Raw genomic sequence first — 17,451 nt, forward strand, 5'->3', positions numbered from 1 at the left:
AAGCTACCACAGATAAAAATCTACAAGAACTGCATTTAAAACTCGAATATAAGTGTTCGTAATACCAAGTTAGCATTTTATTCGTAAAATCGTATTTTCATTGTTTATTGTGGAGCCTCACCACAGAAAAGTGGAGGGGAGAACTCTCCAAGCTCCGTTGTTTTTTGAATGGAACTACAAATTGAAGCACGCTGGCAAAATTTGCAATATCTCTCATATTATAAATAGCTTTGGCGACAAAGTATTTCCCTGTCGGACCCCTCTGCGCCAATTTTTATCTTCTAAGATATGCAAACGAAGGTTTATAGTTGCTCTTGCATTTCCGTATATATTTCGTTATTTCCTATCACAGGTATGTGAGACCACAAGTATTTTTTGATTATCTACTGGTAATTTCTACACATGCTAGTTCCATACTATTCCAAACGACCAAATTTGGAAACTATTCGTTAATTCATTGCCTCACAGCTCTAGAATAGTAAACTGAATACTGATGTAATTGCACAAATATCTAAATTCAATTATTTAATTGAAAGTAGTGCCATAAGCCGGTGTTTAAAATGCTAAAAGCCCTTTGCTTCCATATTTTCTTTAAAAAAGAAAAGGTCCGTAATATATTAGTTCAGCATTAAATACGAAACGTTGTTTTTTCAAAATACTGGAGATAGAAAATTTGGTCCAACTGAACAAAGCTAGGAAACATTTGTTTTCGTTTTATCCTGTTTATTAGTTGATCGTCAAAACAAGTGAATTTTAATCTCTAAAAGTATGTTTCTATTTTAAGCTTAAATGGCATTTTCCTTAATAAAGCTTACCGACTATGTACAGTTCATGTGTAGCAAAGTGATAAACGGCGTAGGTCTCTTCCCATGGATGGTGTTCCAAATTAACAGGGCGCTGCATTGGGTATGGAGGGAGCCGAAAAGTAATGACCACGAAAATCATTAAACAAATTAGAAAACTAGTCTCTGAAATGCGGAATGTGTCGAAAATTATTTTTAATTTTATAAAGAATATAATTATCAAATAATTTATTGTATGTTTTACGTACTTTAAGGTTTTTGTCTTCAATTTTGAATAATTGAATCATGTGTTATTGTAATTATATCAAAATGAAAAAACCTTTAAATTGTTATATTTTGATAGCAGAAATTGATTTATTATTTATACATATTTAATTTTACATATAACTTTTACAGCTTTAGAAGAACTTAACACAGAGATTGATACGAATAAAAAGAAGAATTTTATATTTTTCTACAAATGCCTTGTATTTATGTGTGTCTACAGTATAAATGCAGCTCTAACAGGCTTTAAAGGCCCATTGCTTGAATTTTTTTCCACTTTCTTCGGTCTATGACACCTCCATATCTTATAGTCATTTTTGGTAGATGTTCCTATTACGTTTTAAGCCACATATTCGTATTCGTCCTCTTTTCCAAATTTAAACCACTTTTTTAATTTTCATTTCACTTTTTAATATTATTGATACAAACTTTACCTTCTTTTTCCTTCATTATAGATCCAATGAAGGAATATCTTTTTCCCATATGTAAGTTGGTCAAACAAGCGTAAGATAAATATCAAGGTAAGGCTACCTTAGAATATTACTCTGTTGGTTGAAAGAGTAAATGTGAGATTGTTCTGAGATATATAATTTTTAGTGTGTTTGGTAATTTTTTTCACACCTCTAACAATAGCACCACGCTGAGCTGAATATTAATGAGTCACTTATATAGCTTGTTAGACTATTCTTCTTCTTCTCCTTCAAGTGCCCTGTCCGTTGCGAACGTTGGCTATCAACATGGCAATTCTGATCTTGTTTGCGACGCTTCTGAATAGTTCGACCGATGTGAGCCCGAACCACTTCCGCAGATTTTGGAGCCACGAGTGTCTTCTCCTGCCTGGCCCTCGCTTACTGTCTATTTTCCCCTGGACAATCAATTGCAGTAGACGGTACTTATCGTGTCTCAATATGTGGCCTAGATATTCAAGCTTTCTTTGTTTGATTGTGCTCACGATTTTTTCTCCTTTCCGATTCTTTGGAGAAACAACAATTGCATAGTTAAGGCGTGATCGCTTAAAAATCGTGTATGGTCAATCGTAACGCTTATAAAACGTTATTCCTTAACAAAAATTGGTCCTTCGAGTCATAAATAATGTAAACAGCAAGGTTTGCATCCCGGTCTATAGAAGCGCTGATAATCAGTTTTTTTTTTTTTGGTGTTTATATAAAAGTTTTTGGAAGTATCAAACATTTTTTTAGTTTTGTTTTAACTGAAATATTATGTGTTAATATTAGCATTAATATTATATATCACTGAATATAACTGATTTTTTATAATTAAAAATGGATAAAAAAGTAAAAAAACTACTAGATTGGGTAATCGAGTTTCGATCCCAGACCCATACAAATAATAGCCGCGTGTTTTATTAATCTACCAAACAGTTTTTATACAGTTGCTATTATATTGCTAACTGTTTGTATGATTTGACCTCTATCAACCAGATTACAAACCTTGCTTAATTACGTTTGAAATGAAGCATATGAGGTGACCTTCCATAAACATCTATGTATAGGTCTTTTCGTTTGTATTTGACTCATTTGCAAACAGTTTGTTGTGCAACGTAAGATCACGTTCGACGTAAAACTTCCAAGTTCGTGGTGTGAGTCGTCCAAGGCATTTGTAACAATCGTCGATAGGCCCACATTTCAAATCCATCCATCCAATGGCGCTACAGCCCAAATCGGGCCTTGGCCTCCTTCAACAGGCTTCTCCAACCATCTCTATTTACCGCTGTTCTTTTCCATGAACGCGTTCCCAGGCAGTTCCTGGCATCCTCATCGACTTCATCTTCCCATCTCTTTTTAGGTCTTCCAACAGGTCTTTTTCCCTGCATTCTTGCATTTAATAATTTTCTGGGGATTCTATTCTCATGCATGCGGACCACATGCCCTGCCCATCGTAATCTCTGCAGTTTAGTATGTTGTGCTAGAGGTGGTTCGCTATATTGCTCGTATATTTCTCTACCACATTTCAAATGCCTCTAGTCTATTCAGTGTGCTAATTTTTGGTGTCCACGCCTCAACCCCATACAAAAGTGTGGGTTATATGTAGCAATTCATCTTCATTCTGGCTTTAAAACCCTGCGTGGGTTCTATCCTCCTCAAGACTTTGTCGTCAGTCGCCCTATCCATCGCCAACCTTGTTCTGGGTCTTCCTCTTCTTCCAATGGGTTTATCAAGGAGCGTTTTCTAGCTGGATCATATCTAGCAATTTATTAAGTTATATAACAGGGTTAAGATTTTCATCGAATCAGGTACACGCACTTGGAAACTCTAGTTATTTCTTTTCCTTATACATTTACATGCACTGGTTGATTTGGATTCCTATTTACCACCAATATTTTAGTTTTTTGGTGTTTGTTTCTTAGCCCAATACATCTCCTTCGGCTGATCTTTTGTTAAGTAAACGCTGCAAGCATTCCGAACTCTCTACAATTATGACTGTGTCATCGGCGTATCTTAAATTATTTATCAATATTTCTCTGAGTACGTGAAAACGCTGAGAGCCGTCAGTTTTTAAATATAGATGTGCGCTTTTGAAAACTAAATTTAAATATACAGGGTGATTCGTGCAAGTCTAGCATAGTCCATAATTTTTATTTTTAATGAAACCCTGTATATTTTTATAATTTTAAAAGCTCCTTAAGAACCTGATCTCAACTTACTATATTGTATAATGCGTGTAGGGTCTATTATTAATAATACAGGGTGAAATTTGGAAAATATATAGTGTGGAAACCACTTACGGCATAAAAATTTTTGTGTCCTTATTTTAGAAACCTTGCCTCCGAAACGCATATATGCTTTTCTTATTACCTACCAGTTGTCCGTGCCACACTATGCTTCTTTGTCATTCTTACGCCTTGTACTCTTAACTTAACATAGTTTGTTGCCTCATTATAATGGAATCTATTTTAAACTCTAATTTGACTCGCAAAATTTGAAAACATGTAAAATTTGACGTTTGTAAATCCATCTCGGAAATTACTCTCAAAATATGGAAGTGGAAATCTGAATGTCAAATATAACGTTTTTTAGTTAAAATTGTGGGTTATTCCTATTAAATATAGTAGATAACTTTTGTGTGTTCATACAAAGTGTACTTATGGACAAAAAGTCGTTCAAAATCTTTACATCCTAACCTTCACTTTATATAATTTATATACTGAAAATTATACCTAGTGTTACAACATAAAGGTGCGAGCGCACTTGACGGCACCGGCCGGTAACTGACCGCACCGCTATAGCCCGGAATTAAATGCCGTAACGCGCATGTACCGGCATTTACTCAGTCAGCGGATTTACATATTTTATCTAACATTGATCCAAAAACTATTATTGTTAGTTTGTTGTGCGAGGAAGAAGAACAACCAAATAAATGTACAAAAAGGAAGCGTAATAAATGGGTGTATGAAATTTGTAAAAAGCGAAACATGGAAAGTGAATTTGCTATTTTTTCCTGATTTTAAAAACAAATTACTTAAAACTAATAATATACCTAGTATATTACTATGCAACTGTACGTACATGGTTGTCTCATATGCTGTGATATTTCCTTCCAAAAGTTATTTTTCTTTTCTCGGTTGAAATAGTTTTTGTCACCAAAATCGTCAATTCCTTGTACACACTTCTTGTAGTGCCTCTCCGTTTCGGATGTTGGCGACCATCATGTCAATCTGTACTCTGCACACTGCTACTCTAAAAATATTTGTAGTTGTTGTGTTGAACCGCGTACGTAGGTTTTTCAGCCAGTATATCCTTGGCCTTCCTGGGCCTCGTTTTCTTTCTACTTTTCGTAAAATTATTTGCAGCAAAACATATCTTTGCCGTTCCTTATGATGTGACCGAAGTATTTTGACTGTTTTTATTGCAGTTAAGAGCTCTTTTTCTTTTTGCATTCTCAATTCTTAACGAATATTATTAATTTTGATTAGTCAATTTTATTTTCCGGCTCGTTCGATTGTGGTATCGCTAAGTCACCGGGCAACGCGCCGCTACACACTACGCGCGAAAATATTTCATTCCGAGTTTTCTGCGCGCTTCGTGTGTTTCGATATGTTACGTTTCCGTGAAGTTCGCGCTGATTAATTTGAAAGATATTAAATTGCCGATCATCGTGGTGCATTCTGTTGCCGGCCGGTTCGGTCAAGTTCGCGCATATCTTAAATGTAGTTAAAAATCGTGATATTTTAATTATTTAATTTATATTTTTTATTGAACGTGATTAATTTTAATGATATTGTTGGTTTCATTACATCACATTCTTAGCTAATCCCGTTAAATTATTTTTAAATAAAATATTTGAACACTTTTAAATATTTTATTTAAATATACAATTTTTTAACAATATTTATTTGTATTGCCGCACTATATTTTCGACACATTTTGTATATACCTATAAATACAGTAACCAATAAACAAATTATTTGTTACACAGTTTTTGTATGAGATATTTATATAAAGTTAGTATTATATTTTCGTTATTTAATTTTAGATACTTAAGTTATTTTTCAGAATAAGTACATACGATATTATGCGAAAAAATATCAGTATTATACTACATAGTCAATTTGAAGCGTACTACGGATTGTCTTTTAAGATAAATTTTAGGAGTTCCAATTGAAAACTTGGGAATTGTATCTATAAATATTGTTAATTATTCGATGTATCTATGGATATTTCCATTCTAACTTACTAATTATCTAACTATTTGATTTTTAGAAAAACATTCCAAAAATTTCACTTTTACACAATGTAATTTATTACATTTCTTGTCAATTTACCGACTTCGTTCAACGCCGCGTGTAACATTATAATTAAAACGTCAGAAATAGCTTATGTTGGCTAAGTAGATCCCTCTAGAGTTGCTGAAAAAGTTTTAAAGTAAAAATTAGTACGCCGCGCGTAAGAGAAAACGGGTCACCTACAAAATTTAAGAAATATTGTTTCTTTTTATTATTTTTTTATTTTTATCAAATAAAATCTATTAGCTATTGAGTCAGTTACTCATGTAACACGTAACCCGACAATATCTTGAGTAACAAATGGAAAACAAGGAAATATTTCGGAAACTAATAAATGTATTGGAAATTTCTATGTATCGTTACAGTTAAAACAAGAATTGAATTATAGAGTCAAGAAAAGGCAAGTATTTTTTTAATAATGTGTGTTACCACTACGATTCTGTGTGACACTCCTCATTCGATTTGGCATAGAATTGATCACGTTTTAGAGGTCCCTTTGGAGAAAAGTGGTCCATTCCTCAATTAGAGCCATTCGAAGCTCTTTACATGTTGTTCTAGCAGGTATGCTACATCTTACACACGTTTTGAGCAGGCTCCATATAAGCCTAATGGGATTAAGGTCTGGGCTTTGAACAGGCCAGTCCATTTTTAGAATACCTACCCTTCAAGATACTGTTACAATCCTTACCGTGTGTAGTCTCGACTTATCTTGCATAAGGAGAAAACCATTGCCAATAAATCCAGCATATGGCATCACATGATGTAGGATCTCCGTTATGTATATTTGTGCTCAATTAGGACGATATCCGTGTATGCCTCAAAAAAATCCCTGCTCAAAATATTACTGAGCCACCACTAAAAGCAACCCGGTGTGACCGAGTGCAGGCAACATAACGTTCTCCAGCCTTCTTTGCCATAAATTGATATTTTACGCTCATCCGTAAACAATATGCGTCTTTTGTGAGCATCAGTATGTAACGGCTCCGTTGCTGCATTGTAAGTTGTCAAACTTTATTCTCTTAACTTTCGTCGAACAGTAGAAAGGATGATTTTTGGTCCTTGAGCTTTTTGAAGATGGTTTTGGAGCATTCTAGCAGTTTGCGTGAGAACGCGATCTTCTCTAACTTTTTGCTCCCGTACCAGGTCACCGTTAATAGGATCCGGTCTGAAGAAATCGTTGGTTAATTCTCTGCACAGTTAAACGACCAACATTCAAGTGTCTTGTCACATCCATTTGACTTGCTCCGTTTTCCATCAATGTAACAATCTGAACATATTTTTGAAATTTGTCCATCGTTACTAAAAAATATACTTCAGTATAACGCTAAGATATCTTTAAAAACCCTTTAGAACACTACAAAAGTTCATAAAATTCTCAAAACAATAATTTCATCGAAGTTTCGTTGATTCGTAAGTAATAAGTTCTGAGAATTTTATGGTTTAATAGATTTTGCAAATTTGTTTATTCTCTTTACAGGCTTCTCAGCACACATGATAATCCATTTAACTTAATTAACACAAAACAAATTAAAAGAAACTGAAGAAATAAACAAAAAAAATTTAAATTTTTTAAATTCTGTGTGTGACCTGTTTTCTCTGATTCGCAGTGTATATAATTTTGAATGTATTGTGTATTTTCTTTTATTCTTTAATGTTATTTCACCACCCTAGTTTGGTCATACGTTTAATGTACCTACCACTAACTTGAATCTTAATAGTACATGTTTATTACAATTTTGTTATTGCAACAATGAACCGACAACAGTACGGAAATATCCACAGAATATTTATTGTCCTTGGTTCTTTTATTATCCGTTTTGTTATTCATTTATTTTCTGTTATTTGTCATATTACTTTACCCAGTATATGTTTACAGTTAACTAACATTATATATTGTTTTTGTGGTACTGTTTTTACAAAATGAGACTTTTTATTTTTTCACTCGAAGGAGATCCGATATAGGTAAAAAAGTAAAAGAAAGGACATCATAATTCTGCCTTGGACGACATATACATACATTTATATATAAAAAAACCATCACAACATTCGTATCACATAACATACAATTTTCATTTGTCATTTTGAACATCTTAAGAAATATTTCCATCATCGTTTTGTGGAAAAGTATCTTTTCTTTTAACACTGTCTTGGCATAATCAAGCATATAGTATGCTTACCACAGATCACATTCCTTGTATCGTTATGTAAGTATACTGGAAATACATTCATAACATGCAAACACACTTAATATTAACCTAATATTGGCATAATTTATAAGCTACAACAACTGCCATGTTTTTTAGTGGTTAAGTAAACTTAGCGGGGACCTGACGATGAGCTGGAAATTATAGAGTTGGAAACCGGTCTCCAAGGTAGAATTAGAATAATTGTAAGTCTTTTCTTTTTTTACCTATTTAGAAATGGACTCACATCCGTGCAAAAATTCATCATTCGAAGGAGATACAGTTTCTTTCTTCTTAGTAATTCATTTCCTCTTTGCTTTTGTCCTTATACAGGGTCGGCTTTCCGAAATGCATGTTCTATGTATATTGGGTCCATTGAATAAAAAGGCAGAAGAGGGAATGTAAAGGTAGTGGGGGCAAAAATATTGTTAGACGAGAAGTTCAATTTTGAGAGGCCACATTAAGAGAGTCTCTTTCCTTGTTTGAGAAATCATATTTAGTTGGGTTATGTTATTGTTTGTCCCAACTGTCACATGAAAGCTTATTTATATTGAAGTTTTTTTAACAATTGTGTCACATTTTAGACTATTATCGTTATTATTTAATTAAAACTTTCTCGTCTAAGACACATTCTGAAAAATATTTTATAGCTACTGTTTTATGACCTTATAAAAAAACATGAAATATTTTCCTAATTAAAACAATCATTATATTAAAATTTTCAAACATTGTAATAATTCCATTAGATAAATTAGAACCCCTATACCACTGTATGATTATTGTAAAGTGTCTTAAAATTCAAATTTGGCGCCCTTGCATTTCCGGATATGTACGTCATATTAAGAGGCCACTTTTATGAATTTTGGTCTCCTTTTTATAACGATTAGATTCCCTCTTTTGTCTTTTTGCTCGATGATTGGGTCACACCAATATGAAGTCCTTTCACAAACACGTCTTGCTTAAGTGTCTCCCACTAGATCTTTTTTTTTTGTTCTTCCTCGTCTATTCCTGCCAGGAGCTTGCAACTCAACGATTCTTCATTTTGGTATCAATTTGTGTCACACGTAGACTTCTAATAAATCGATTATGATTTTTATAATTTTTTTTATGCCACTCATGCATCCAAGAATTTTTATTTTTGCAACATGAATTCCTTATTCTTTCTTTTTAACTGGCCAAAATTCTTCCCATCACACAACACACCGCTTGCCTCCTTCCATTTGATCCAACCCGCTCTTCTGTTTACCTCTTCATCTATTTCCATGTTGCTCCCTGTAACCGTATATTTAAACGAACTTTCTATATTCTCTCTTTTTGTGCAATTAAGCTTTTAACCGTTTCTTTAAGAGGTTGTCTCCATTATTACAGTTTGTGTTTTCATTCTCTTTCAGTAATTCTTAATAACACCACATCAGCGTACATCAAGCATTAGGGAATGTTACCCTATAGTAGTTGTCTTGTTCTAATGTCAAATTTATCAGTTTGTAGTACACTTGTCCTAATAATAGTTGTTATGAAGAAGTTAGAAGACTTCTCTTCGATGGCTAATTTGTTGAACTGCGAACCCAAGCTTGGTGGAATCTATTGGACGATGTTAAAAGGAATAACCTTTGATTCGAACAATACACTTACAGTTTACCATTGCAAAACACCATTTTTTGTACACTTTACGGTCGATTTTTGGTTTCTGTTTCACAGCAAACACAACAGTGTGTAATCGTGTGACGAAAATTCCATCCATATTTGATTATATTTCGTGCATACACGCATTAACTTGAACAGTCTAATTACTCATCGCGTATCTTTGCCATTCCACTGGATGGGGTTGCGGAAACAAGAAAAAATGTGCTCAGTTTCCAATCCAAACAATTACACACGTTTCCTTGGTGTGCGGACTCTACTTAATTAATATGCTTTTCAAATTTTCGTCCCCTTCCATTCGTTTTGCGATAATTTGCTGCTTGCTTTAACTAAGCTTTATTATACTTACATCCCCTTCCCATTTATCTTCGTTTGAAATTTTAATTTATTTAAATATATTAATAGTATGTTCTAATTCCCCATAACGACATATAATTTTGATTCTTTAAGAATCAATTTGATTGAAATATTTTCTTTTATATTTTCCTCTTAATCATCATCAATACCATTCCGTCAGCAGATTAATAACACTAATGCATTTCTACATGAGGTCTAATCTTGTTCTTAGAGAAATGAAAGGGGCAGAAAACTGTAACTTAATATTTTTGAATTTTGTCTTCTCTTTTAAGGTTATTGGTTAGGTTAGAACCCTACTTGTATCTACCAAAGTCTCTACAGATACTATTAAACTGTGTTTCCATTAAAAAGTTCCTGCTCTTGATAAAAACCAGTAACCTTGGCATTGGTAGTTTAAAGATTTCTTATACTTAATTTGCCTCAGTATACTTGACCTATGTCACTAAGCATTTTACATTCACATAGGATACGTATGGCACTTCCTTCATTTGTTTCACATTTTCTTTACAATCATTAAACCTACCCCAAGTTTCTTCAGTTGACAGTATCCACTCACAATCTTTTTCAACTCTCGTCCTCTAAGATCATTAGTCAAGACGAAACCTCCAGTCAATGTTGTGTATTGCCAGCGACTCTGTTAATTAATTTCCTCGGACTACTTTATGTTTCCCCACTTAAGACACTTTATTATCTGATACGAGTTTATTAAGTAAGTACCTACAGTTTTTTACTAGTTTTGATTTGGTAAGTGCGTTAATATGGCCGCCTGGCCATCTGTAGATATTTATGTTTTCGCTCTGGTAATTTGGTAATTTATATTTCACCCTGTACATTTATTATTTAGTCGACACCACCGGTGCTGGCCATCAGTGTGAAGACTTCAGCGATAAATGTGCTGAATTTGGTTATTTGTCCTAGGACCTCTAGTCAGGTTAAATGTACACTTTTTGACTCATCAATGAACCGTATCGATTAGATCTCCGTGTAGTGTAGGAAATTACTCGTTCGAGAGATTGTATGATCAAAAAAGAAAATGCTTATTATTCATATTTCCTTATGTTTTTCGTTTAAGTTGGAACTCTTGAATTTTATCTTTGCTATGTAACAGAAATATTTAGTTTAAAAATATGTTCTTTATAGTACCTATGTTTATCGATGATTTTAGTTATTCTCAAGTATAAAATCGACAAAACATGAAATATTTAGTTGATAGTAATAAAGAGATTTTCTTTTGCCGATGTTTAATACATATTTTGACCTGGAGTGCTTTAAAATGCAGTAATTGCATTTGAAATTATACAGATTACTGTTCATGTGACAAGGATAGAAAAGAAATTTAATCTTTGCAGATTAGTTAAATAGTAAACTCTTAAATATTGGGGAAATCTGCAAGAAAGACTCTAATGTGTATCAATTGTTTCGCCGAACGTTTTCGCCAAAGAGAATTAATTTGGCTTCTTCAGGGCTGAAAGAGAATAAATTATAATTAGCTACCATATATTATCTATTAAAACATTATTGATCTTACCGTAACTTAGAATTGTAGAGTTAGAATATTAATATTCTATCTGTTGCGTTGCTTTATTCAGTACTTTTGGTTTTTCAGTTTTTTACAGTTTTAAAAGTAGTATTCCTTATTCACATTCAGCTATTTTCCTAGAAATGCCTTGATCATGAAAATGGTTCACATTATTTCTTTATAACTTTTTAAGCTACTGCAGCCAAAATTATTAGAGACTTTTGTCAAGCGTTACCATAGAATTCGAATTTAAAGTAACGAATATCATGATAATTAGATCTTAGGGCAATTATTAAGAACCAGACAGGTATTTCTTGAAATCGTGTCGTGGTATGTCCGTATGTATGTGCGATAACTCTTGAATGAAAAGTTTTTTCAGTCTTGAAAAATGAGTATACAAATTTCTTTTATTCTACGGAAGAACCATATCGAATTTTGTGAATAAATAATAATGATGAAACGTGGTATATAATTTACGTAGGAAATAAATGCATAGGTATAGAATTTGAAAAAATACACGTAAAATATCGTCGAATTATAGTATATCCGCAGATGTGTACATTGCTAGTATTCCGCTGGTTCAAGTTGATGTGGGCTTAATTTTCTGTCGGATTCTTCGAACCTCTGTTATATCGGTTTATTATTAAATTAACATTGATAAAATTTTACTCAAAACTCTCGTGACATTCATTAATACAAGAAATTTACAAGTCAATAAAACCTAAAAAAAAATACAGCTAAAATAAGGATCATTGTAGATACTTTAAATCTAATTTAAAACGTGTAAAAAGTATTATTATGAATTCAATTTTTAATTTAAATTTGGCCTTAAAGAAAAAAAAAACAAGACTTTAAACCTGTTATATAAAGTGGGCCTTAGACTTTTTATATGTTGAAAGGTGTAATGCTTGATCTTAAGGTCGAGGCATCAGTTGAAAATCCATGTAAATGTTCTAAATACTCAATCAAATGATAAAATGAAGATTTTCAGTTCCAAAAATAACATGTAACATCTTGTTAAGATAACAATAAACTAAAGAGTAGGCGGACTAGTAGTCCGTAAAGATTTCGTGAAAATACTTCTGGGCACATTCGTCCTATTCCTTTTCACATGAGCAGTTAATTTTGTTGAGATTTATTAGTTTGAATTTTATGTAAGTTGATAGACAATTCAATCAGATTACCTATACGACGCAAAGTTTCCTTTTATAATTAGATTTTAGTTGTTTTATGGTCATAAAATAGACTTGTTAACAAATAAAAAGTCAAAATATTGAAGAACTACTAATTTCAAATGATAGGTCGTAGTATCTATCACATTTTAGTTCTATTTAATGGCCTTTAACGTAATATTAAATAAGATATTCGCAGCGATTTAGACAAACAATATTGTCATAGTTTTTTTATTGTGGGGGAAAAATCTGCAAAAGACATAAGTGCATGTTGGAAAAACATGTGCAACATCAAAATAGCACATCTACTCTACTACCCTCTTATTACAATATTCTCGCTGTTTCTTTTATATTAATATTCCCATATCTGTTACTATCTTAAATTCAGATTTATAATCGCAAATAATTTCACTGTTTATTCCATAAATTTATTTTATTTATTTAGCGTATAGCTATATCACAGTTACGTTTTGTGTAAATATCAATAATTCATTTTTACAAACATTTAGTTGACAAATGGAGAGACAAATGGAGAACAGCTCCCAAAGGAATGACCGGCGGCATATATAACATCTATATTTAAGAAAGGAGATAGAAAACGATGCGAAAACTACAGAGGAATAAGCGTAATATCATCAATAGGAAGATTATATGGGAAGATACTGCGAGAAAAGATAGAGCAAGCGATAAAAGGCAAAATCGGAGAGGATCAGGCAGGAAGATCATGCATAGACCACATATACACACTGGAACAACTGTTGGAAAAGAAAAAAGCAAAAAATAGAGATATACACTTGGCATTTGTGGACCTGGGAAAGGCGTATGACTCTGTACCAAGGTCAGAACTATGGGAGGCAATGTACAAATTAGAAATACAGACGAAACTTATAGAAGCTACAAAAGTTCTGTATAAAGAAAATAAAGTGTCTATTAAAATGGGAACAAGAATCATAGGAGACTTCACCACAACAAAAGGGCTCCTGCAGGGTTGTTCCACATCTCCAACCCTATTCAAAATATACTTAGAGAAAGCCTTGACTACATGGAAAAGAAAATGCGAAGGCATGGGAGTACCGGTACGGAACGAATACCTATATACTTACATTAAGTTTTGCAGACGATCAAGTAGTGATTGCACAAGACCAAGACGACCTCAGCTACATGATGAAGAAACTACAAGAAGAATACACCAAGGCTGGCCTAGATATTAACCTCGCGAAAACAGAGTACCTATCTACAAGTGAAGAAGACATAGAAGATCTACAGATTGATGACAACGTAACAATCAAAGGAAAGGATAAATTCAAATACCTGGGGTTTATAATCACGAAAAAGGCAACAACAGAGGAAGAAATTACACAAAGATTAGGACAAACAAGAACAGCAATCCGACAACTTAACTCAGTATGGTGGGATAGACACCTAAATATGAAGACAAAAACGCAGATTTATAAAACATTAGTGCGAAGTATTATGACATATGGGGCTGAAAATTGGATCATAAACAAGAAAAACAGCAGTAAGATAGTAGCAACAGAGATGGAATGCCTGCGAAGATGCTGCAGAGTAACAAGAATGGATAGGAGAAGTAATGACGAAATAAAGCAAAGAACATCAATAGAAACAGACATACTAACATATATAGAACAAAAAAGACTAAAGTGGTATGGACATGTAAGAAGAACTAGCGACAGCAGATGGATAAAGAGAATAACCGAATGGAGCCCCATAGGAAGGAGGAAAAGAGGACCACCCCGAAAATCCTGGAGGAACGAAGTAGACGACGCCATGAGTAAGAGAGGACTAAACGATGGAGAATGGAACAACAGAGAGAGATGGAAACGGTTGAGCGAGGGAAGGCAGTGAATACTGTAGAATCCCTAAATATATATATATATATATATATATATATATATATATATATATATATACATATATATATATATATATATATATATATATATATATATATATATATATATATATATATATATATAGTTGACAAATGTATTCAATAGACTCTTTGGTCGCAACTAAGAAATCGGACGGATTGCCATTGTAGGATCTCATCGGGCATTCCTCCACTAGATGTCTAACCGTTTGTCTTTCAGAACCGTAATCTCAGTTTGGAGAGGATATTTTTTTTCACCTAAAAAGAGAGTCTAAGCACCTGCTACAGTTCGTTCTTATTCTATTAAGTGTGGCTCAGATTCGTCTTGGTTTGTCGAAACCATCTGGCGTGCTTGTAATACATGGCATATTCTGGGTGTCAGGCGGTGCATTCTTTTCCCAATCTTCTCGCCAATGGTCGATAAATCCTGATTTAGTTGGGCGTCAATATTGATTGCAGAGTACTCCGCAACGGGATACACGAGTCCTAGTGCTGTCTATATAAGTGTAGACGCTGAGGAACTCCATGTGGTAACGCAAAACTTTTGCAGAGTGTTATTTGGTGTTCTAAGTTTTGCAGACGCCTTTGTAAGATATTCTTTAAAGTTTAGCATTCTATCGAGTGTCACACCTATATTTTTTGGGTGTTTAGTGTGCTTGAGGAGTCTGTATTCAAAGTGGATTTTTAATTGGTAGTTGCCTCGTCAACTGTTTAAATGAACGGCATGATACTTCCGTCTTGACGGCGTTGGGTTGTAATCTCCAGTGGTGGAAATATCATCCGAGGGTAACCAGGTTGGACAATGTTTGTTCAGTAGTTTCCAATTTTTAAGGCTCGTAATGCCTGCTATAGTCAGCTATATAAAGGCTAAAGAGAAGGGGGCAGCACCGATCCTTGCGGGAGGCCATTGTTAAGTTTCATTTGGATACTAGTCTTATCGCCAATGATGACTTGGAAAAATCTGTTGAATAGCATAACATTAATGATATCAGTAATCTTTCTGCATGGAATTTTAGATTACTACCCCTTGTCTCCACATGCTGCTGATAAATCAATGAAAACAGTAGATATTTTTAGTTGTTTTTGAAAGCCTAATAGATATTTTTTTGAAAACACAAATATAATTTAATATATCAACTTATCTAACAGGAAAGAACTAGGAAAGGAGGTTACAAGTCTAGAATTTAAAACTCAGGAAGCCTGAGCAAAATGTCAATGTTGTGCTCAGTTAAACCCATACAAAAAATATCGCGGACAAGCAGTCTTCAAAGCACTTCAAACACATATAATCAGCTCTCAAGAGGTTTAGGAACTCCTAGGCAACTTAAATGAACTAAGTAAGAAAAATTTAGTTATCCCCCTATGAATTTCAGAACATACCGGGAAGAAGGAAAACAAAATTGTCTAAATTAATTCACCCAACTCCAAAAGAGTTGGATGAACCTTTTATGACACCGGAAACCTTAGTAGTAATTTAATGCTGAAAGAAACCGAAAAAAAGTAGATCATAAAAGATCCAGATATCAGGAAGACTTATTTAGAAGGAATGAAACAATCAAAGATACTTCTAGGAGCTATGACCATAGAAGATTTAAAGATTGCATTAGTTTAAACTTACTATTTTTATCAGAAATACTACCGGGCTATTGTCGGTGAACGAGAATCTGAAAACATTGAAGTTAGCAAATGTGAAGAACACTTTAAAAAAATTAGTATAGCAGATGTTATTAATGCAGATTATGTACGCATAAGATAGCAGAGGATTTATCTAGCGTAAATCATTTAAATATATTAAACTTTCTGGAAGGATTAAGGTTTAGTAAGCTAGTAAATACTAGTGAGGAAAGCGGACTAACGCTTAATGCTAATAAAACAAAATTTATGACAATTTCCAAAACAGGAGGGGTTTCAATAGAAAAAGTAAAAAAATACAGATATCTTGGTACAATTATTAATGAAAATAACGAGTATACAGAAGAAATAAAAATAAGAATTGGACAAGTTGAGCAAGATTTAATAAGACGACAAAAGTATTATGCAGAAGAGACCTTAGTTTGCAACTCAAAATAGGAATATTACGTTCATATGTGTTTTCGGTGTTGCTGTATGTGGTGGAGGCCTGGACCTTAAAGAAAGAGGTGAGCGATCGACTTGAAGCATTCGAGATGTGGACCTACCGAAGAATATTAAAAATAAGTTGGGTAGACCGAATAACAAATGTTGAGGTCCTCAGAAAGATGACAAAGGAAATGGAAATCATGAATACGATTAAGATAAAAGTTACAATATCTCGGCCATGTTATAAGAGGGGATAAATATGTTGCTACAAAAAATTAAGGAAGGGAAAACGAAGTATTGGAAGAAGACGCATCTCCTGGCTCAACAATCTGAGATAGTGGTATAATTGCAGTTCCGTCGACATGTTCAGAGCTGCAATCTCAAAAGTGAAAATAGCTGTGATGATTAGCAACCTCCTTAGAGGAGACGGTACCTAAAGAAGAAAATACATATTATCAGTTGCAGTGTGACTTCTCCCTTAAAAAGTATAACAATACCTTTTGACAAGGAATCTTTAGCCAATCTTTAATCTGTTATTACCGCCAAATAAATAAGACGTATTGATCTACAGAGTATTTCTAGATTTTCGAACAGTTCTCCAACTTTTTTATCTCCTCCAATTTTGATTTGCTACTAAAACTTCTCCAAAAAGGTTCAAAAATTCACCGTCTTTTTTGTCTTTTGGTCATAGCTCTGGTAATGTGGTCATAGACTTGGTATAGTTGCAAGCTTTTTGCCCTAGATATTACTTTAAAAAGTAAACTGGAACAATTACATGAAACATCAAAGCAGATAAAAAATAAAAAATAGAAAATCACC

General features: G+C 33.5%; 1 protein-coding gene across 1 annotated transcript in view; it reads left to right on the forward strand.

The window, feature by feature from the left end:
• Naa60 (N-alpha-acetyltransferase 60) overlaps positions 1 to 17,061 on the forward strand; it is a 42,180-nt gene extending 25,119 nt beyond the window's left edge. The window contains exon 5 of the mRNA XM_072536836.1: positions 816 to 17,061. Within this exon, the coding sequence (XP_072392937.1) occupies positions 816 to 948 (133 nt within the window). The 3' untranslated portion in view covers positions 949 to 17,061. The remainder of the gene's footprint in view (positions 1 to 815) is intronic.
• Positions 17,062 to 17,451: the final 390 nt, after the last annotated feature.

This window comes from Diabrotica undecimpunctata, chromosome 7 (genome assembly GCF_040954645.1).
Source record: "Diabrotica undecimpunctata isolate CICGRU chromosome 7, icDiaUnde3, whole genome shotgun sequence".
NCBI lineage: Eukaryota > Metazoa > Arthropoda > Insecta > Coleoptera > Chrysomelidae > Diabrotica > Diabrotica undecimpunctata.